The following is a 24,565-nucleotide window of genomic DNA, read 5'->3' on the forward strand; positions in this document are numbered from 1 at the left end:
GCGCCGCTGCAGTACTAAGCTTACATGTATGTTCACCTCAGTATGCTCCCTCAATAAACTTTAAGGACTAATTATTGAAATTTGTTTTCTTTAAAGAAGCCAAATGTAATCCCATATTTGTCCCATGCAAGTTCTTGCAGACCCAAGGTTTTAATACGTGCGGATCTTACCTTCCAAATTGTGGATGTAGCTTGATACACGTAGTCTGAAGCCCACCTCCTTTTTAACTCCTGACGTTTGGCACAATATCTGAGTAACCGTTTATTGTGACTCTGGGCACGTCTTGAAGTGATCAGGTGAAAAACACCACAGCTTTGACGTCAGTGACTTCCTGACGCAGAATCGGGAAGAGACTGTGTAGATAGCCTACTGAAGACCCGCCTCCCCCTTTCATTCATTGGTCGCAAGTCCGGCCCAGTAACACTGCATTACATGTGATAGCGACGGCGCACAGTTGACCGAGAGCCAAGTACGACTTAACGACTAAAAGTTAACAAAGACCCCCAGGAAGAGACGGTGCCTCGGACTTGGACTTCAACAAGAAGAAGGTCAACTCACAGCCTGACGCTAAATAACTCCGAGGTGCTCAAGATGTGGATGTGAATAGAAATGTAATGGCGGGTGGCAGGCCTACAATTCAAAGGCCTCAACGCTTTCAGCAGGTTTCCGTCTTAGTTCACGACACTGATTTTTTTTCTTTTCCGGAAGTGTCTTAGCTAACAATATTTTAGTAAAAATACAAGAGTCAGACACGCTGTGAACATACGACTGGATTATGCGACACGAGTAACGTGAGATTTGTTGATGGGGGCTTTTGAAATCATTTGATGTTGTCCAGCCTAACTGTACCGTACATTCTATCAGAAATTTTTTTATTGCCAATCTCCATGAAAATATGAGATTAAAATGTATTTCTTGGTCATTGCTACATAATACATATAATAATTAACACCAGAAAAAATACAGCAATGTTGGGTGGAGTAGTCCTTTAGAAACTCTTGAACCACCTCAATAGTTTATCCTGGTGAAATCACCACCAAAAAACGACCAACTGTATGAACTTTACTTCTCTTCAAAATCCACAATGATACTAATTATTATGAAATATTGTAGCTTGACATTTTTGCTTCATTTAATTCACTTGATTGAATTTCGTCCCCAAAACCAGAACGTAGCTAACAGTGAAGTGTAACTAATAAGTTAATAAATGACTTTAAATCAGGGCTCTCCATCTCCGCTTCTGGAGTGCCACTGTGTCTGCAGGTCTTCATTCAAACCCCTCGTCTTCATCAGTGGCCACTTTCTGCGGCTGACGTCTTTATCCCTCATTTTACTTGCCTTGTCGTTGTTTCTCGTTTCCTCAAATGGCAGATGTGAATAAACGAGATGTGAAGTGAGTGAGCCAAGAGATGTCCTCAAACTCCAATCCGTGTCATTCCTCAATTAGAAGCTGATTTTTGTTGTTAATCAAACCTGTCATTTAATTCTATGGCTGCCAGAGCAGACATGACCAAAGCTGTTGATTTTTCTGATATAATGTGTTGGCAACCTGAGCAGATCGACATTACTGAGGCCTTCACCTTTCTTTATTTTCAGGTATTGTATGATGGACGCGGGTTTGCTGGGGCTGCGTTGGCTCATTTCGTATCTTATTAGAATTAAGAAAACAGAAACAGTTAGGGGGTCTGAGTCTTAAACAACAAGTCAATTGAAATGAAGGCAAACAAAGTGACTTAGCAGCAAAAACTGGTCACTAATGAAGGACATGGTTAGAATGAAAACCAGCAGCCCTCCACAACAGGCGGGGGAGACCCCTGGACTGAACCTTGCGCTGTACGTACAACTCGCATCTCTCATTGTTAAGTCATTCCGTTCCTTTGTTTATTCACGCTTTTTGATTTTGCCAGTGAAGCATCACACCGCATACACCAGTGGGAGTTTCTAAAGCGGCAGAAGGAGGGCAGCCACTTCTCCCCAAAACCTTTGAACTAAACGGGATGAACGCAAGCAGACATCACGCGCCCTTTTGTTTTAAGAGGCAAAATTATTTTGTCTGATTTTCTTTTGTATTATTATACACAGATTACACTCTGCGTGGCATATGCCGTTTAGGATGAAGCTCACTGGTGGGATGACTACTCTGTCTGTGGTTTCTTACTGGGGTGGGGGGTCGATTGCGGACTTCTTTACTTTGAATTCATCTTGGCACTTACTGTCGTGTTTCTCATGTTAAACTTATTTGTCTGATTGAGTCTTGCTGGTTAGGTTTGGCTCTCAAATGAAAGGAATAAAAGAAAATGGTCTCCTACTGAGACGTCTCAAATGTGCAAGAAAACACGAGCGGCAAAAAGGACCCTACAGTTATAACCGTATGATGTTTTAGATTCTCAATTAAGTACGTTAAAAAAAAACTCTAGGATGAATCACGTTACACATTCCAGATTTGATAAAACATAAAGGAGCGTCCAGATGCACATGTAGAGACCTCGCTGTCTTCAATGTGTAGTTTGGAGAAATACTTTAGAACAGTAGAAAACTCGAGAGCAGGCCACTCAGCCCAACAAAGCCCAGCAGTCCAATCCATGTCATTCCACCAAAATAACATCAAGTCGAGTTTTGAGACCCCTAAAGTCCTGCTGCCCACCCACTACTTGGTCACCTAGGAATTGCAGCACATTTATGTTCACACATCAAAATGCCATCCAAGTATTTCAACTGTCCATTACATGTCTGCTGTTCCTCAGTTGTTTAGATGTACAAATGCTACCCTGGGGACTTTAGGGTCCTCTACAAGACTGTGTGTCCCCAAATAGGCCAATATGAACTGGCAGTACCAAAGAACTCCAAACCATGCCCTCCGTCCTGATGAAAAAGACGTTCTGTGTATTTATTACCAACTTGGAAAACTCTTCGTATTGTCAGTATGATGACAAGCCATACAATGGACAACCGCTCATCTGCACATTCATCAGACCGGACCCTCACCAGGTCATATCCAGCACGTGGCAGGAAGCAACCTTGGACAGGCCGCCAGTCCATAGTGGGGCAACTCTGTCTGGCAATGAAATGACACAATGACGTCTGCACTGCTCCAGCAACGATGGCACTCGTCCACTGAAAGCATCACAATCCCTAGAAGTGCAGCCTCTCCAGAAGAAAAAAATGTCGTTACCTGAAACAATTAGTGTGTCTCCCAGAAGGACTGACAATGTGAAAAGATATACAAATGACACTGTTAAACAGTATTAGCATTAGATCAGAAAACAATCAAAGGGTAAGACATGCAAACATTAAAGGTGCCTTTCTTTTCTAAAAAAGATTCAATTGACAATTCAATGAGAACAAAATTCATTCATTTTAATGCTCTGCAGCCGACTTATAAAAGTTCATTTTTATGAGGTACACACATGACACCAACACTGCCATCAAAGTACTCAATACACAAAGACGCTTACCTTGGTGACAGCCCCCCATGGGAACAGTTGGTGGGAGAAGTCAAGGGGCTGGTCCTACTGGGGGCATGTCGAGAAGGAGTCCGCCCAAGGGTATTGCTGGGTGACCCCTACATTTGGGAATGAAGATTTGTTCCAATTAAACATACAGTCATAGACTCAAACAAATCCAAGTGAAAAATGTGTTACAACATTTGGAGGACTAAATATACAGTGGTGTGAAAAACTATTTGCCCCCTTCCTGATTTCTTATTCTTTTGCATGTTTGTCACACAAAATGTTTCTGATCATCAAACACATTTAACCATTAGTCAAATATAACACAAGTAAACACAAAATGCAGTTTGTAAATGGTGGTTTTTATTATTTAGGGAGAAAAAAAAATCCAAACCTACATGGCCCTGTGTGAAAAAGTAATTGCCCCCTGAACCTAATAACTGGTTGGGCCACCCTTAGCAGCAATAACTGCAATCAAGCGTTTGCGATAACTTGCAATGAGTCTTTTACAGCGCTCTGGAGGAATTTTGGCCCACTCATCTTCGCAAAATTGTTGTAATTCAGCTTTATTTGAGGGTTTTCTAGCATGAACCGCCGTTTTAAGGTCATGCCATAGCATCTCAATTGGATTCAGGTCAGGACTTTGACTAGGCCACTCCAAAGTCTTCATTTTGTTTTTCTTCAGCCATTCAGAGGTGGATTTGCTGGTGTGTTTTGGGTCATTGTCCTGTTGCAGCACCCAAGATCGCTTCAGCTTGAGTTGACGAACAGATGGCCGGACATTCTCCTTCAGGATTTTTTGGTAGACAGTAGAATTCATGGTTCCATCTATCACAGCAAGCCTTCCAGGTCCTGAAGCAGCAAAACAACCCCAGACCATCACACTACCACCACCATATTTTACTGTTGGTATGATGTTCTTTTTCTGAAATGCTGTGTTCCTTTTACGCCAGATGTAACGGGACATTTGCCTTCCAAAAAGTTCAACTTTTGTCTCATCAGTCCACAAGGTATTTTCCCAAAAGTCTTGGCAATCATTGAGATGTTTCTTAGCAAAATTGAGACGAGCCCTAATGTTCTTTTTGCTTAACAGTGGTTTGCGTCTTGGACATCTGCCATGCAGGCCGTTTTTGCCCAGTCTCTTTCTTATGGTGGAGTCGTGAACACTGACCTTAATTGAGGCAAGTGAGGCCTGCAGTTCTTTAGACATTGTCCTGGGGTCTTTTGTGACCTCTCGGATGAGTCGTCTCTGCGCTCTTGGGGTAATTTTGGTTGGCCGGCCACTCCTGGGAAGGTTCACCACTGTTCCATGTTTTTGCCATTTGTGGATAATGGCTCTCACTGTGGTTCGCTGGAGTCCCAAAGCTTTAGAAATGGCTTTATAACCTTTACCAGACTGATAGATCTCAATTACTTCTGTTCTCATTTGTTCCTGAATTTCTTTGGATCTTGGCATGATGTCTAGCTTTTGAGGTGCTTTTGGTCTACTTCTCTGTGTCAGGCAGCTCCTATTTAAGTGATTTCTTGATTGAAACAGGTGTGGCAGTAATCAGGCCTGGGGGTGGCTACGGAAATTGAACTCAGGTGTGATACACCACAGTTAGGTTATTTTTTAACAAGGGGGCAATTACTTTTTCACACAGGGCCATGTAGGTTTGGATTTTTTTTCTCCCTAAATAATAAAAACCATCATTTAAAAACTGCATTTTGTGTTTACTTGTGTTATATTTGACTAATGGTTAAATGTGTTTGATGATCAGAAACATTTTGTGTGACAAACATGCAAAAGAATAAGAAATCAGGAAGGGGGCAAATAGTTTTTCACACCACTGTATACAGGCATATTACATATACAGTAGATACAGATATAAACATAAAGTATACATACTGTATACATGTACACATACTGTAAATTAACAGGGAAAACTCTCTCTGTGCAGGACATCAGTGCATCTCAGGGCACACAACTCCACTCACTCATAGGCAGGCGATGTTAGAGAAACTTTAATAACCCCAAGGGGACATTTAGATGAGTACAGCAGTAGAAATATAAAATAACAAAATATACAAGATTACAGATATTATAGAAAATAATCAAATTGATCAATAGTTAGAATGACAGACAGACAGATTGATGAATGTATATTATGACAATGATACAAACTCACAGGTCAAATAATATGATCAATTAATCAATAGATAGGTACATGAGTAGATATGAAAGGCACTACATAATAGACAGACAGACAGACAGTTAGATAGATAGATAGATGAAAGGCACTATATAATAGATAGATAGATAGATAGATAGATAGATAGATAGATAGATAGATAGATAGATAGATAGATGAAAGGCACTATATAATAGATAGATAGATAGATAGATAGATAGATAGATAGATAGATAGATAGATAGATAGATAGATAGTTGGCAGGATTAGATAGATAGATAGATAGATAGATAGATAGATAGATAGATAGATAGATAGATAGATAGATAGATAGATAGATAGATAGATAGATAGATAGATGAAAGGCACTATATAATAGATAGATAGATAGATAGATAGATAGATAGATAGATAGATAGATAGATAGATAGATAGATAGTTGGATAGTTGGCAGGATTAGATAGATAGATAGATAGATAGATAGATAGATAGATAGATAGATAGATAGATAGATAGATAGATAGATGAAAGGCACTATATAATAGATAGATAGATAGATAGATAGATAGATAGATAGATAGATAGATAGATAGATAGATAGATGAAAGGCACTATATAATAGATAGATAGATAGATAGATAGATAGATAGATAGATAGATAGATAGATAGATAGATAGATAGATAGATAGATAGATAGATAGATAGATGAAAGGCACTATATAATAGATAGATAGATAGATAGATAGATAGATAGATAGATAGATAGATAGTTGGATAGTTGGCAGGATTAGATAGATAGATAGATAGATAGATAGATAGATAGATAGATAGATAGATAGATGAAAGGCACTATATAATAGATAGATAGATAGATAGATAGATAGATAGATAGATAGATAGATAGATAGATAGACAGATGAAAGGCACTATATAATAGATAGATAGATAGATAGATAGATAGATAGATAGATAGACGCCCAGGAGGAGTGGAGGAGGGCTTGTGCCTCCTCCAGGACACGAGGGGGCATCCCCCCTGGTTGTATTGGGGGCCACGGGTACAGAGCTTGGAAGCTCTACCCTGTAGGGGCCCGTGGCCACCTCCAGGGGGTGCCCTGATGCCAGGAGGACCCCAATACCTGGAGGACCCTGGACCACAGCACTTCCGCCACACCAGGAAGTGCTGGGGGGAAGAGGAACAGGGACACCCGGAGTGCTTCCGGGGAGACAGCCGGCACTTCCGCCACACTGGGGCGTGTTGGTGGGAGATTGCCGGGAACACACCTGGAGCACATCTGGGTGCTTATTTAAAGGGACCGCCTCCCTTCAGAAATGGACTTGAGTCGGGTGGAAGAGAGGACAAGGTTGCTGAAGGAGAGAAGGAGGCGGTCTGAAGAAAGAGTGGCATTATTGATTGGCCTGGACTGTGGGGTATTGGGGGCTTGTGAGTAACTTGTGCATATTTGGACTTTGTGTATGGTAATGGAGACCCAAAATAAATGTGTGTGGGGTAATTTAAAGGTGTCTGCCTGTCTGTGTCCGGGTCATATTCCACAATAGATAGATAGATAGATAGATAGATAGATAGATAGATAGATAGATAGATAGATAGATAGATAGATAGATAGATAGATAGATAGATTTTATGACAATGATACAGCCTCACAGGACAAATAATACCATCAATCAATAGAAACTTACATAAATAAGTAATAAAGACATCATGCAGAGACTGTAAACTTAAAAGAATATAAGCACTGAATTGCCTGATAGTGGCAGGCAGGAAAGACCCCCAGAGGCATTTTGTAGCCCGCTCTGGAGGCCTTGTTGAATGTTATTCTGTGCCACTGTATGCTGCAATATGGTGTATGGATGGTAGGACAATAAAGCCACTTGACTCGACTGGTAAGCAGCCATAATGATGTGCGACACTCCTGAACACTAGGGGGAGCTCCATCCTGACAGACATGAAGCTTGTGGATGATCATTGACGGCCGAGGCGCTGTTGGGTATGCTGTCCTGAAAGTTCAGTGCAGAGCTCCTATGTCAAGAACTACATGCAAATAAATATGAAGCTCAGGTATTACCTGCCAATCCACCCAGCTTGGCATCATGTGCAAGCCCGACCAGCTTGTTCTTTATATTCCTATCCAAATTATTTCTATTTATTAAAAATAGCAGCGGCCCCAGCACTGACCCCTGCTGGACGCCACTCTTAACATCAGCCAATTCTGATGAGGTTCATCACCCTGTCACCCTCTGATTCCTGTGTCAGAGCCAGTTCTGCACCCCACACCCTGAGCTCCCACTTCTTTTAGTTTGATGCCCCCCCCCACCCCCCCCTGTCATGTGGCCCCTTATTAAATGCCTTCTGAACTCCAGATAAATAATACCATGTGCTCCACTCTGGTCGTATCCTTTTCTTGCTTCCTCATAGAATTCCATCACATTAGTAAAACACGACCTTCATCATCTGACCCCACGCTGACTGTCCTGTCCTTGCCAGGTGTTGCTCAATCTTATCCTTAATAATTCCTTCCATTAATTTTCCTGTGATGCACGTTAGGCTTACTGGCCTCTAGTTGCTTGGCTCTGCCCGTTCACCCTTTTTAAATAAAGGAGTAATATTTGCCATTTTCCAGGCCTTTGGAATTTCCCCAGCGCACAGTGACGTCCTAATATGTCATGGAGTTACTGGGATGAATGTGACCCGGTGTGGTGACTTGTTAGATTTGAGCCTGTTTAATCTTCAGCAGATGCCTGGTGTTAGCGTACGGGCAGCCTGGTCTCCTAAAGCAATGTGACAAGGATGGTGGGAGCTGCCTTTGTAGTCGTGTATCTGCTACCCATCATGCCTTGCATTAGCATGGTGCCTTGAACAAAAAGAGCATCGCGGGCAGAAAAGGACCCGCAGCCTGGGAGACCAAGCAAAAGTAATAATTGGGGTTCTGTTTTCCTGGAAAAACTACCTGGTTAATATCTACCCAGGCTTTATATTCATTTATTACATTTTCACACACATTTTCGGTTTAAATACATTGTTCACTGTTATTAGGCACTACCTAAAACATTACAAAGTCTAAAGAAGAATGAAGCAAGTTTACTGTCAGTATAAAAAGTCTCTTACCACACTGTTGCTGGAGTTTTTGAGATGATTGTGCAGAAGTTTGGTGGCCCCATCCTGAAATGTTTTTGGCAAGGCACCCAGGAGCATGGTGAACTCTGGAGTGTTAAGCTCAAAGAGAGAAATCAGGACTACCTGGGCTGCCTGTGGAGCGGGAAGAGAAAAACAAACAAACATCTGTTCAGATTCTAAGCCGACATTGTCCAGTGCAGAGCAGAGCCCAGTTCAGAAGTACTGGGCAAGCATCAACCCCATCACGGGGCACGCTCAGGCACACACTGGCACCATCATAATCACAATGGTGGCCAGTTTAGAGTTGCCAATGTCTTTGGACTGTGGCCGAAAACCCGGAAGTGGACAGGGAGAAACAAAGAAGGTGACAAGGCCACAAATCACAGCACAGGTCTCTGGGTATGAGAGGAAGGCCACAGCGCACTCCGCCCTGCACATTCACACCAAACATTTAATTCAAAGCTCGTCACCATTTTACTGATCACCTTTGTAATGTTAGACCACACAGAGAAGGCCGATGGGATGGATATGCGTTAAAGATGACATGCGAGATGCAAGTTAATGTTTCTTTTCCAACAGCTGGTGAGTCAATTGTAGTATTGAGTAGACTGCCATTTGTGTGGCATGCATTGGCATGGGTGACAGAAGAACAGACAAAAAAATCCGACTCTCATTAAACCAGAACAGCCCCTTCTACCGAGGCTTCTCAATTTGTACTTTCGTAAACATGACAAGCAGAAAACTCAAACGACGTCCATTCAAAATGGTTGGTTTGTTCCTCCTACTTATTGTTCTTATTAGATAACATCATCGTGGGGGTCTTTTAAAAGATAAACTGTAAACTACAGCACCTGAAGGACTTCTTCACCTCCCTCGTCTTTTTATGAACCGTTACGTCCCACACCTACACAAACCGCCGTCCCAACTCCAAGGTCAAGGAGATTTGCGCCCGTGATGATAAAGTCCGAAACTCTAAACTGGTCAACTGCATTCACCATTCGTACCTCCCTGACACAAATCCATCTCTAGGAGAGCCATGAGGTGTACCGGTAGCAAAAAAATCAGGAGTGCTCTCCCCTCGACTTTCACATATACTCAGATATGGGGATGGATATTTGAGGAGTAAACCGCAAGACAAAGATTATGTTTTTATATTACTAGCCGTCCCCTGTGGCTTCACCCGCGTACAAGTGAAACAGGACAGCGAGGAGGGCCCTGCCTGGTTCCCCACTCCTGATGTCACGCTTCCCCCAATACCTCTGTCTTGGATTAGCGCAGCGTTTCTCAACCTTTAAGTATTTCATAACAGTTTTAATCGCGCCCCCACTAACGTTTTTTTGAAAGGAGCCCACTAATACCAATTTGTTCTTTTTTAATTAATAATATATCATAGATGCATATTTTATTATACCTACTTAACGTTTATTGACATTTATCTAACTCTAGATTTATTTTTCTAGTATCAGAATGTAGTTTAAGTTCATTTGTTTTGGTTTCACTAGATGTATTTTTCATATTTTTGATTCATTTTCTTTTTTTCCACATCTTCACGCCCCCCTTTTTGTTACTTCGTGCCCCCCTAGGGGGGCCCGCCCCACAGATTGAGAACTACTGGATTACTGGATTAGCGTGAATATATCACTCCTGCAAGTGAACTAGAATTCTTAGCACAATGAGAGAAGTTGCAAAATCAGCCGGAATGTTCAAGCAAATTCTAGAAAAAAAACTCGATCTAAATCCGTGAAGTAGTTCTCTCGTGAAAAGCGCACAGACAGACCGACCCAACTCGAATGGAGGCTGACGTGAGACTGAGGAACTCCCCGGCCGGCTTGCTGCTCCTGACATCACACTTCCCCAATACCCCTCGGCCCATAGCCTGTCTCTCGGATTAGCGTGAATATATCACTCCTGCAAGCGAACTAGGATTCTTTGCGCAATGAGAGAAGTCGCAAAATCAACTGGAATGTTCAAGCAAATTCTAGCAAAAAAACCCGATCTAAATCCGTGAAGTATTTCTCTCGTTCGCTAGCTAAGCGGAGGTAAGATACGCCACGAGGCTGGTGGGTGAGTGAGGAGGGTCCCGTCCCCGTCCCCTCAGCCCACTGCGTGTCCCTATCTAATTCATGCAAAGAAATCAGTACCACAAGCGAAGTATGATACCTAGCGCAATGAGAGATGTCGCAAAATCAACTGGAATGTTCAAGCAAATTCTAGGAAAAAAACCCGATCTAAATCCGTGAAGTATTTCTCTCGTTCGCTAGCTAAGCGGAGGTAAGATACGCCACGAGGCTGGTGGGTGAGTGAGGAGGGTCCCGTCCCCGTCCCCTCAGCCCACTGCGTGTCCCTATCTAATTCATGCAAAGAAATCAGTACCACAAGCGAAGTATGATACCTAGCGCAATGAGAGATGTTGCAAAATCAACTGGAATGTTCAAGCAAATTCTAGGAAAAAAACCCGATCTAAATCCGTGAAGTATTTCTCTCGTTCGCTAGCTAAGCGGAGGTAAGATACGCCACGAGGCTGGTGGGTGAGTGAGGAGGGTCCCGCCCTACCTCCCCTCATCCTGCTATGTATCTCTTGGATTCGCGCTAATAAATCAAGACCGCAAGAGAACTACGATACTTAAACAGAAGTCGCAAAATTTAAGCAAATTATAGAAAAGAACCCGATCCAAATCCGTTAAGCAGTTCTCTCGTGAAAAGCGGACAGACACACAGACGCTGGATTTTATAAATACAGAGATGTACATTAAAGAACCATCAACAACAAATCAAATCAAATGAATAATATTGAAAAATTATTGTAAAAACAAAGTTGAATAAATCGGACTCTGCAGCTGCATGAGTGTGGTCAAAATCAAGACGGGCTCATTGTGCTACTACAGCGTTAAACTCAAGCAGCTTTAAAACAATGAACTGTGCTACAATGGGCTCATGATGGTCTTTTGCTCTGATGTGGGCTTGGCAGAGCACCTAATGGTACTGTAAGAGGAGGTCACAAAAATCAGAAAATTTTCATCCTCTCATGACAGCATTTATTTTTGGGAAGTGCCCGGGGGCTCAGTCAGGTGAACGGGGTGGGTGACCCAACTGAAGTCACAAACACTCTTGCTCTGATGTGGGCTTGGCAGAGCGCCTAATGGTACTGTAAGAGGAGAACAGGCATCCCGGGCAGAAAGAGGGGAGGCCAGAGCAGAACGACAGATGGGTTGGCCAGCAGGATGAGAAAATAACTTTGTGCCCGGCTGGTATAATATAATGGGTGGACCAGCAGAAGCCGAGGGTCGGGAGCTGTTCCATCCCCAACATGCCAGGTGACAGTGGTCCTCGTATGGCAGCCCAGTCAGGACATCCGCTTAGGAGTCGGGGTCCCTGGGAGCTGACAGAGGGCGCTGTCAGGGAAGGACCTTCTTACTTTCTATATATGGCTCGGAAGACGTGGCACCAGAAGCATTCCCATGTCCGGCTTAAATGGGAGTCCACTGCCTCACATCAATGAGTCAGAGTCGGGAGGCAGCGGGCAACACTCAAACCTGAAGAAGAAAGGAGGAAGAAGAATTGATTTGGCTTTGGAGAGGTGATTTGGAAACGTGCCGAGGATAAAGAGATAATCTGTTATTTATTATCCTAAAAGTGTGCCTTGGCTTTGGGGCTCAGTGGCGCCCTCTTGTGGTTACAGTGTGACTGCTGCTTTACACAATAAAACTTGACAGCTGCCCTCATGAACTGAAAACATGAAGCAAAGGTAAACAAAAATGAACAAAATTGTTCAAAAGATTTTTCATTTTCACTGTCCTTCATGGCCATCTGACCACAGCCTTGGACTTCTCATTAGAGACTGAAAAGCAAATCTATAAGGAGGACTCTACTTTATCAGTTATTTTCAGATTGGTGTTATTAGAACACTCTGGACGAGGACAGGCCAGTCAGCCCCACAAAGCTCACCAGTCCTGTCCACTTAGTCACAAAGTCGAGTTTTGAAAGTCCCTAACGTCTTACTGTCCACCACACGACTTGGTCGCTTATTCCAAGCGTCTGTCGTTCTTTGTGTAAAGAAAAACTTCCGAATGTTTGTGCGAAATTTCCTCTTCACAAGTGTCCAGCTGTGTCCCCGTGTTCCTGATGAACTCATTTTAAAGTCAGAGTCTCGATCCACTGGACTAATTCCTGTCATCATTTTAAACACTTCAGTCAGGTCTCCTCTTAATCTTCTTTTGATTAAACTGTAAAGGCTCAGCTCTTTTCATTTTTCCTCCTAACTCACCCCCTGTAGCCCCCCATAATCAGCCTAGTCGCTCTTCTCTGGACCTTTTCTAGCACTGCTTTATCTTTATGGAGACCCAAACTGCACCCAGGACTCCAGATGAGGACTCACCAGTGTGTTATAAAGACCTGAGCAGAACCTCCTGTGACTTGTACTCCACACGCCAAGGCGCTATATAACCTGACATTCTGTTTGCCTTCTTAATGGCTTCTGAACACTGTCGGGACGTCAATAGCTCAGAGTCCACTGTGACTCCTAACTCCTTCTTGTGAGGTGAACTCCTGATTTTCCGACCCCCCATTGAGTATTCAAACCTCACATTTTTACTTCCTGTGTGTAATTCTTTACATTTACTGACATTAAATTTCATCGTCCACAAATCTGTCCAAGCCTGTCTGCTATCCAAGTCCTTCTGTGATGATATAATGGATTCCAAATGATCTGCTAATCCACCTGTCTTGGTATCATCTGCAAACTTAACCCGTTTGTTCCTTATATTCCTATTTAAATCATTTATAAATAATAATACTGTAATAGCAGCGGCCCCCACACTGCCCCCTGCTGGTCACCACACTTAACATCGGCCAGTTCTGATGAGGTTCCTCACACCATCACCCTTCCTGTGTCTGAGCCAATTCTGCACCCATCTACAAACATCACCCTGAACTGCCACTTCTTTTAATTTGATTTAAAGGTGTACTCTTTTTTTTTTTTTTTTTAACTATTTTAGGTATGCCATTCAATCCGTTCTTTCTTTTTTATCTCTTTTTAATTGACATCCTGTATGTAAAGAATCCGCTTTTGTGACAGGCGGTCCGTGGAGAAGTGCGATTTTAAACAAATAACTGGGAGTCCCGGAGTGCGGAGGCTCGGGTGCCGCTCCGAGGTCGATTGGGGCGTTCACATGCCAATGTCAAGGTGGAGGACGGCACCCGCGACCAATCAGGGCTCTGTAAGGAAACTGCATGGCAGAGAGGGGAGAACAAAAAAAACAAAGGCATGTTCATTTTCTGTGGTATTTGAATTGTCCTCTGAGAGCAGCAGTACATACGAGGGGTGACAATTTAATTCCAAAAATGAACCCGTACAAAGAAACGTGTGTGGCCCTATGTGCTGGCGGCTGCTGTCACCTTTAAAGTCATCTCTGTTCGCAGCCATGCATCCAGTTGGAGGACGTTGCCATTGCTGGTCACATACCTGCAGCTCTGTTTCCGGAGTACCCTCAAGGTCCTTTGTCACATTATGCTGGAGGTCACAAATATCGGAACATCTTCATCCTCTCATGGCAGCTTTTATTTTTGGGAAGTGCCCGGGGGCTCAGTCAGGTAAACAGGGTGGGTGACCCAACTGAAGTCACAAACACTCGGTGCCATCTCAGCCTGGTGGCACTTCTGGCGTCGTCGTTCACATCTTCTGGCCCTAACTTGGACCTCTCAAAGACCCTCGACTATTTCATGGCCCCCCTCTCTCATTGGCTGCAATGTTTCAATAGCACTCTGTGGTGCGGGTGACACTGCACGGCCATCCTGGGAATTCAATTGTCACACCTCGTATTGCTTTGAGCCAAATGTTAGTCAAGGATTAAAAATATGCCACACAATTAGAGTCACGGCGTGTGTTAAATACTCACTGAAATTAGTTTGAAAATTCACGACAAAAATATTCAAAATTCAGATACTTTATGAAAACGTCCAGTAAAAAGATAAAAGCTACAAACGTGAAAAGGGTAACATTCAAACAGGCAGCAACTCCTATCGTCCATACGACTTTAATTAGAATACAAAGCACAGCTAAAACAGCGTGCTGCTGCAAGTGGTCCAACAAATCGGAAAGTGATATTAAAAATATGAAAGCCTGAGTAGATCATGCAGTCAGATGGAGGATGGCAGGCAGAGCCGAGTTATTAGGAGACAAACACGCAGGCCACAGGCTGAGACCGTGACCGGTTAGTACATGTCAGGTGTACCTGCTTGCACCTTTCCTCCAGGTTTCCTTCGCCGGGCAGTGAGGGGACAGTGCTGGGCCGGGCAGGCAACTCGTCGGCCAGCCAGCTGTGGAGGGTCTGAGTTCAACAGGCAGAATTGTACAGTTAGGCTTTGGAAAGAAGCAAGAGGACCACACGTGGCTGAAGCTACGGAAGAGGCTCCTTACTAAAAACTTTATAACATCATTTGTGTGAACAGGAGCCATCAAAGTGGGCTCATCGCTTCAGTACAAGGCAGGACGTCTGCTTCATCTGTGCAAAGACGTGAACACCAAATGACAGCCAATAAATCATAGAAAACATCACGCGCTCGATACTTACGGGCACTCCAGCTGGGACACACTGTGGGAAAGCAAAGATGAAGCACTCAGAGTTTGAAACAAATATACAGCTGGAAAGGAAAGGAAGCCAGCAAATCACAAAGCAACAAATAAAACAAAAACAACACGTCTCCTATACGGCAGGAATATCCGCTCGCTCAGAGGCTCTCACACGAGGGACGGGGTGTCACACCATTACTGAGGGCGCACCTTCCTGCCATCATGTCTGATCTTGTCGACAAGATTTAGTATTGTAAACGTTATGAGTGGCCATGCTAACCATCTGAGTAATCTGCACAGAAATCAACGAAGATATTTGATACGCGCAGTTGGTCTGCCGTACACACCGCCGTACACACCGTCACCTTCACTTAGCTGACTTACTGTGCCGCATTTCTACTTCCTGTCTGTGATGCACTTAAAGGAATTGCCGGGCCGTCCTGCAGAAAAGGAAACAATTAACAAAGGGGCCATCAGACTGTGAGACATCGAGCAGAACGGGCGTCACGTCAAACGAGTGGGCAACGGCAGAGTACTGGACGACAAGACGAGAATCCACGGCTTTCAGCCGCTCTTCATCAAATCGTTTATCAACATCAAAGATCATCCAGTTAACAAGATAGATAGATAGATAGATAGATAGATAGATAGATAGATAGATAGATAGATAGATAGATAGATAGATAGATAGATAGATAGATAGATAGATAGAAAAGGCACTATATAATGATAGATAGATAGATAGATAGATAGATAGATAGACAGACAGATAGATAGATAGATAGATAGATAGATAGATAGATAGATAGATAGATAGATAGATAGATAGATAGAAAAGGCACTATATAATGATAGATAGATAGATAGATAGATAGATAGATAGATAGATAGATAGATAGATAGATAGATAGATAGATAAGAAAGGCACTATATAATAGATAGATAGATAGATAGATAGATAGATAGATAGATAGATAGATAGATAGATAGATAAGAAAGGCACTATATAATAGATAGATAGATAGACAGACAGACAGACAGACAGACAGACAGACAGACAGACAGACAGACAGACAGATAGATAGATAGATAGATAGATAGATAGATAGATATGAAAGGCACTATATAATGATAGATAGATAGATAGATAGATAGATAGATAGATAGATAGATAGATAGATAGATAGATAGATAGAAAAGGCACTATATAATGATAGATAGATAGATAGATAGATAGATAGATAGATAGATAGATAGATAGATAGATAGATAAGAAAGGCACTATATAATAGATAGATAGATAGATAGATAGATAGATAGATAGATAGATAGATAAGAAAGGCACTATATAATAGATAGATAGATAGATAGATAGATAGATAGATAGATAGACAGATAGATAGACAGACAGATAGATAGATAGACAGATAGATAGATAGATAGATATGAAAGGCACTATATAATGATAGATAGATAGATAGATAGATAGATAGATAGATAGATAGATAGATAGATAGATAGATAGATAGAAAAGGCACTATATAATGATAGATAGATAGATAGATAGATAGATAGATAGATAGATAGATAGATAGATAGATAGAAAAGGCACTATATAATGATAGATAGATAGATAGATAGATAGATAGATAGATAGATAGATAGATAGAAAAGGCACTATATAATGATAGATAGATAGATAGATAGATAGATAGATAGATAGATAGATAGATAGATAAGAAAGGCACTATATAATAGATAGATAGATAGATAGATAGATAGATAGATAGATAAGAAAGGCACTATATAATAGATAGATAGATAGACAGACAGACAGACAGACAGACAGACAGACAGATAGATAGATAGATAGATAGATATGAAAGGCACTATATAATGATAGATAGATAGATAGATAGATAGATAGATAGATAGATAGATAGAAAAGGCACTATATAATGATAGATAGATAGATAGATAGATAGATAGATAGATAGATAAGAAAGGCACTATATAATAGATAGATAGATAGATAGATAGATAGATAGATAGATAGATAGATAGATAAGAAAGGCACTATATAATAGATAGATAGATAGATAGATAGATAGATAGATAGATAGATAGATAGATAGACAGATAGATAGACAGACAGATAGATAGATAGACAGATAGATAGATAGATAGATATGAAAGGCACTATATAATGATAGATAGATAGATAGATAGATAGATAGATAGATAGATAGATAGATAGATAGATAGATAGAAAAGGCACTATATAATGATAGATAGATAGATAGATAGATAGATAGATAGATAGATAGATAGATAGATAGAAAAGGCACTATATAATGATAGATAGATAGATAGATAGATAGATAGATAGATAGAAAAGGCACTATATAATGATAGATAGATAGATAGATAGATAGATAGATAGATTAAAAGGCACTATATATTGATAGATAGATAGATAGATCAATCTTCATTTGCCCCCCCCCCCCACCCAGGTGAATTTTGTCAGAGAGGTACAAACGTTTTTTTTAAAATTCCAATGTGGTCCGTTTTGTGAAAGCCAAAGCTCCGTTGGCTCTTGTGGTGATGGCTGCCCTGCTTCTCCTCACAGACTGGTATTAATGGTGCCCTATGGTTGAGTGTAACTTTTACTCGTTAAGTTATTAAGTGCACGTCTTTAACTTTCCCCCAGCAGGGTCAGCATTAATGCCGACATTTAAAAGATGTAAAATAAAATTGCAGGTGAGACATTGTGGGAAAGCGGCCGTTCACTCATAGTTAGCTATTACTCATTTTTAAACATTCCTGCACCCGTTCGCTTGCGATTGGCATTGAGTTGTTTTTACGGCTCAGTCATCTTCAGATAAATATTTTAAAATATTCTAAAATTAATTTCAGATAATCACAAATGCAAAAATGGAACATTTTGAGACTTTTTTTTTCAAGCCCCTAGATTCCACAATGTCTTCTTCACAGGTCCACCGAGGTGAGGTGGCTTTGACCTCATACTTGGGGACACGTCCACACCTGGACATCTGAGGTGGCAGTTGGGACATCAGGCTTGTAACCCCCCAAGGGAGTCTGTGTGCCCCCGAGCCGTGTGTACGCCTTTCGGTCTGGGACCGTGCGCTGCCACCCCACAGGCCAATGACTGATTTAATGCCAGTCTTCCAGGAGGGGACACTAAAAGGTTTATTTGGCCCCCAATGTCTTGAGCGCACGTTGCCTCCTGCTGTCACTTCGGTGTCACTGTCTGTCTCTTTTTACCTTGAGTCCATCACAGCCCACCACACTCGCTGGGCACTCCTTACACTGGCACGTGCTGGCGCCACTTTTCGAGCTCTTGGCCCGACACCTGCACTTTTCCCCGTCTAGGTAGAAATACGGCAACATCGCCACAGACATGAAACAAAAGCCAAGGGATCAGTGTTTACAGCCTGCCACCATTAAATCTTCTCTTCCTTACTGTAAGATTTATTAACTTATCAAGGAACTTGTATTTAAGATTATTTAGCTTATTTTAAGAAATTCTGTTACGTAAATGGTGGGCACCGGCCCTGGACTGCCCCACTATGGCATTGAGCCCCCCGCTCCCCCCAGGTGTTATAGGACCTGACATAAACGTGCTGTTTTTTGGTTTTCCTGGGACTGTCCTCTTTTTTAGGTCCTATCTGGGAGGTTTTAACAAAATTGCCAGTTTATTTGGTTTTTCACACTGCGGCCCACCGTTCCCAACCCAGTGCACTCTTTTGTCAATTCACGTCCTTTTTTTTTTGTTTTTCAGTTTTACCTACCGTGTCATTGTTAACAAACATCAGAATATGTGGCGATGTCATAGATCAGTGGTTCTCAAACGGAGAAGTACATACGTCAATACCTGTACCCAGACCCCCAAGACTTCCATGGAGAGATACCCCAAACCCTTTCCCACATGTGGAGAAAAACGCCAAGGAAATACAGTAACCCTGACTTTTAACATACTATGACTTACTACAAACGCTTACAAAACATCTACATTAATAAAATATGGCGGACCCCTGAAGGTAGACATAGCCAGTCGTGTTCTTCAAAGGATATTCAGCCAAAATCTGCTGTCCAGATGTACAAACTGGAGAAAGGTGGCCACCTGAGATGGGAGGACATTGAAGTGCAAGAAAAAAAAAAACCTCAGAGTACCCCCTAGTGGCCAAAGGTGGAGCAACAAGCAAACAGATCAAGTCCTACTGATCGGTAATAATAGGAGGAGAGATTCCCTTCTCATGGACTTTTGAATTTGTCCCCTGTGGTTGATTTTTTCAGGGAATTTTATTCAACTATTTACAAAAACTTCCTGCGCCTTTCAGGTTCGTAGGTCATCACAGAGACGAGACATGGAGGTGGAAGTGAACGTGGTGTGCCCGGCCAGTGAATCTCCCCGATGAGAACAAGCCAGGAGGCAGGAAGCTTCACAAGACTATCCAGAAGTGGTGGGCCCATTTTCAGACGTCTCCACTGTGGAAGGATCAGCCCGGACACAGACAGTCATGACCCCAGATGTCCACAAGACACGCTTTGATTCACAGTTGTCACTTAGCCACCCACAATGCTCAGTGGCCTTTTCCACTCTTTTCTTCTCTTCTGCCGCCTTCACTCCTCCACACACAAGCTCTGCCTTATTCCTCCCGACTCCGACTCCTCTAACGGAGTGAGGTGGCCCCTTTTATGGCACACCCGGATGTGCTCCCTGATGATCTTCTTGCAGCACTTCCACCATCCAGGGCTCCGAGATGGTCCAGTCGCCCCCTAGAGGTGGCCACGGACCCCAACAGGGTTGAGCTTCCAAGCTCTCCATCCGTGACCCTGATGTAATCCAGGGGGTGCTGCCTTCTTGTGCCCCAGGGAAGATGTTGACCCTCTCCTGGTCACTTCCCTTCTCCAGGCGTCCCAGTGGGGCGTCTGCCACACCACAAAGAAATGTTTGGCTAAAATTGTCCCAAATCTCAAGAGAGGTCGCCCCAAGTGCAAGCTGAACGCCTCCACAGCAACACTCCTACTCTTCGAGCCACCAGGACCGTCCTCTTCATCGGTACCTCTGAGATCAGCCATTTGGATGTTCCACCATACAAGGACCCTTTGTGGTTTCCGGCTCTTCCCCAAAATCGAGGCCAACACGTGTGGAAAATGCTACAACGATCGGGAAGATGCGATGAAGACAATGAATGAAGAGGATTTTTGAAAAAAAAAAATTGCAAAAGTGCATTGAAGTTGGTGACGATGATGTGGAGAAGTGCAGGATGAAGAAGATTTGTGAGGAAAAAAAGGAAATTGGGGGGTCATCTCTTTTATTTCGATTAAAGCAAATGGACTTCTGGAGATCCCCTCATGCAGATTTAGCAACTTTCCAGTGTCACAAACTAGAAGGCTGCAGTAGGCTGAGAATACGGCATATCATGCCCTGGGCACTTGTGAAAAATATCAAGGTAATGTAAATAATTCATATTAATGAAAATGCAGTTATTACTATGAAGGTACAGCCTTGTCAAAAATCTGAAAAAAACCGGCACAATCCGGTTTAAGCAATTTGTCTGTCCCTGCATAAAGCCTGGAGGCAAAGGCGGAAAAACTAAAACCTTCAGAGAAACATTAGAAAAATGTGACAGCTGAACGATAGATGACTGCACGAGCCACCGCCGCGGCGTCACCGTCACTTCGCTCCGTGGCCATTCCAAGCGGCACGCTGCACCCCGCCATGCACTCCATCTGGGGTCGAAGTTCAAATGGAATTGCAGCCATTTTGTTTTGACTCTTCTATTGCACCATAAGTGAACAGTTTCATAATCAGGTTTGTGATGTAAATCCACATAATGTAACTTGATCTGATAAAATGATATTGGCGTATTATTTGTGTATGACCTTCACATGGCAGGTGAACTAATAGAAAATTCATTTTCATTTCAATTTTACATATATAACATGGGAGACAGCTGAAGGACTCTGGTGACGGTAGTTACCCGCCAGACCAGGGGTTGGCGCTGTGGTCGAATGCCCCTCTGCAGAATGCAGGATTGATAGCCACTGACGTCACTCTCGACAGGCCCCGCCTCTTCCTGCCACATGACTGCTTCTTGTTCCAGTCCACACCTAACAAGACGTCTCCACAACTTCTGTCTCTTCCTTTTTGTTATTTTCTTCATTCACTTCTACGGGGTCTCCAAGGTGATCCCCAACTTTTTATCTTTGTCAATCTCATCTTTTACAATATGATTCCTCATAACAGACTGTAATCTATTTAAGTGTTTCTCAACCACGGGGTCAGTTGCTGGCTGCTACCGGTGGGTCGCAAGTTGCTATTGTTCATGATGGTGGGCTGTCACACATTGCTGCTCCGACGATCGCGCTCCTTCTCCACTCTCACCGCGCTCAATCTCAAATCACCAAGGGGGTCCCCACTCTGATGGCAGCAATAAATGCACCAAGGGGGACCCAAACCAGCCCCCCCTCCACCTCTAATGAGGGTGACACCTCATTCCACCCATTCCCTCTGATGATCAAGCACAATGGAGTACTGCTCCAGCAATGATAATAACACTAATAATAATAATTACATTTACATAGCGCTTTGCAGAGAGAGTGGGGCGCCACTTCAACCACCACACACCTGGATGATGCGACGGCAGCCATTCTTGCACCAGTACGCTCACCACACATTAGCTGTTAGGTCAGGGGTTCTTAACCTAGGGTTTCAGGGGGTCCGTGAGGGTCAGATAAAAATTAACATTTATATTCACTATACAAGCCTGGTAAAGTTGATTTTTCTTGCGTGTTACGTCTCTTGATGTTATTTTTCTCGCAAGTATTTATCTCATCTAAGCCTAAAGCGTGAGTTACATACTCGTGAGAAAAATCACACGAGAAAAACAGCTGTCACCATACAGGTGAGTATTTCTGGGGAAGGGGTCCATAGCCTGCGGTGGGTTGGCACCCTGCCCGGGATTTGTTCCTGCCTTGTGCCCTGTGTTGGCTGGGATTGGCTCCAGCAGACCCCCGTGACCCTGTGTTCGGATTCAGTGGGTTGGAAAATAGATGGATGGATGGGTCCATAGCTTTCGTCAGATTCTTACAGGGGTCCGTGACTCAAAAAAAGGTTTAAGAATCACTGTGTTAGGTGGTGAAGGGGTGACAGAGAGAGTTAGCCAATTAGGGGGGCCAGAACGACTAGGCCGTAATCATTTGGACATCAGGGTACACCCTACTATTTATGAAGGATACCCACAGATCTTTTATGACCACAGAGAGTCAGGACCTCGATGTTACGTCTCATTTTTACAGCCCAGTGTCCCCATGTCACTGCGCTGGGGCATTGGGACCCACACTCAGACCACAGGGTAAGCGCCACCTGTTGGACTCTCTCTCTCTAACAACTCTTTCAGCAGTGGCCCAAGCTTTTCCGGGATGGTCTCCCATCCAAGTACTGTTGGGGGTCCTTACACCTGATAATTCTTTGCATTTATATAGCGCTTTTCTCACTACTCAAAGCGCTCAGCATTTGCAGGTTAAGGGCCCAACAGAGCAGAGTCCCTTTTTTTGGCATTTTACGGGATTCGAACCGGCAACCTTCCGATTGCCAGTGCAGATCCCTAGCCTCAGAGCCACCACTCCACCTAGTCCAGGGATTCCCCCCCAAACTGTCCATATCTGTGCTCACTCCCAGCACACTTGTACCAGCCTATCGGTGACGGTGTACTGACCCATGTGATCCTCAGGTACACAATTCCATTGGACTGCCTGTGATCGGACATCTTACCCATAATGCAACAATTCATTTCTCTTAAAGTCAAAACTGTCATATTTAATTGTTAAGAATACACACGGCTCAAAATAAAATAAAAACACTGATCACAAAAAGGAATGCTAAATATTTAGCAGCTAATCCAGAAATCTAATAAACAGCCATATCATAAAACCTTCTCAGCTAACGATTTGCCTTAAAACAATGTTTTAAATGTTGGTACCGTCATCTAAATGAGCACATAAACTTAATACAACACCTCAAATCCTTTTGTAAAGTTATGATCACAGACCTGGCGTAAAATAGGAATGAGAAATAAATCAACACATGTCATGACCTTGTGAAAATTGATAATGATGCTGGTGAAAACACATCCGCTCTTGACTACTGGGCACTTCTACCATTTTTGAAGCCTGAATCCATTTCATGGCTCTATATATATATATAGGGTGGTCCAGATTTAATTATACAATTATTGCATTGCATTAAAAGTTGCATAGTAAGATCTGGACCACCCTATATATATACAGATTTGGGGAATAATCATTCATTTAAAATTAAACACGTAATATAATTTGGCTTTGGCATTCATTGTAACTTTCTGACAGCCGAATATCAATGGCAGTCAGGCTTCAAGCAGGGTGACTGATTGTCTTGCAGATACTTTACCTTTCTCACGTCTGAGCTCTTTGGTTCGGTTGTCCAAGTTATAATTCGGGAAACAGCCAGTCGTGTTTCACTGGAGTTGACAAAGTCAGTTGGGTCCATCTGCTTAGCAAGAGACTCGATGTACTTCAAGATTGCCACTTTAACCTAAAGGACAGAAAAAGAGACATTCACGATCATCTGACTGCTCCGTGACGGCCATTACCGCTCACAGTACGGTGAAAAGAAGACGTCGTGATCAGAATTAGGGGAACTCGGGAGGGAGATCTGCAGTCAACTCTCTGGCAGATCAAGGGGGTCTTACCTTACACCGCACACCTGTCCTCACACAACAAAGGGGCCTGCATTCTTAGTGTGGGATCAGCAAACCTGACTCATCACATGCCCTCTTCATGACCAAAAAAATAATACGTGACGTAAGAATCACCTCAACGGACTTCAACAGCCTTTACGTGTCAGCCACTCCATGGGCCTGTTTTCACAATGACCAGGCGGACTTATCGTCTCACTCAGTGGTCTCCTAATCCCACGGTTTTCAAACTGTGGTACGCGTACCACTGGTGGTACTTCAAGTCATGCCAGGTGGTACTCGTGTGGTCCTTTATTTTCCACAATTGGATGTTGCTAGAATGCCAATATGTTGCATATAATCATATATAATATAAATATACTACTGTAAATGCGTGGAAAACTTTTATTAGCGCGGGCACCCATTTCCTTAATTAGTTTAATATCACTTTAACGTTATACGTCATTATAGTGATTATAGTGACTTTTTCTTCAAAACAACA

At 42.8% G+C, this 24,565-nt stretch overlaps 1 protein-coding gene across 32 annotated transcripts in view; it reads right to left on the reverse strand.

The window, feature by feature from the left end:
- The window catches only part of clasp1a (cytoplasmic linker associated protein 1a), a 991,009-nt gene that overhangs the window by 719,779 nt on the left and 246,665 nt on the right, over positions 1-24,565 (reverse strand). For 20 of the 32 annotated variants that reach the window (XR_007935484.1, XM_051930265.1, XM_051930261.1 and 17 more), the window contains 4 exons: positions 23,778-23,921; positions 14,985-15,080; positions 8,746-8,886; positions 3,456-3,562 (listed from right to left, as the gene is read on the reverse strand). Coding sequence is in view for 31 of the 32 variants with exons in the window: in XM_051930265.1 (XP_051786225.1) it covers positions 3,456-3,562; positions 8,746-8,886; positions 14,985-15,080; positions 23,778-23,921 (488 nt within the window). In the remaining variant the exon portion in view is untranslated. The remainder of the gene's footprint in view (positions 1-3,455; positions 3,563-8,745; positions 8,887-14,984; positions 15,081-23,777; positions 23,922-24,565) is intronic. The other 12 variants (XM_051930269.1, XM_051930280.1, XM_051930277.1 and 9 more) reach the window with 1 other exon arrangement.

This window comes from Erpetoichthys calabaricus, chromosome 8 (assembly GCF_900747795.2).
Source record: "Erpetoichthys calabaricus chromosome 8, fErpCal1.3, whole genome shotgun sequence".
Classification (NCBI taxonomy): domain Eukaryota; kingdom Metazoa; phylum Chordata; class Cladistia; order Polypteriformes; family Polypteridae; genus Erpetoichthys; species Erpetoichthys calabaricus.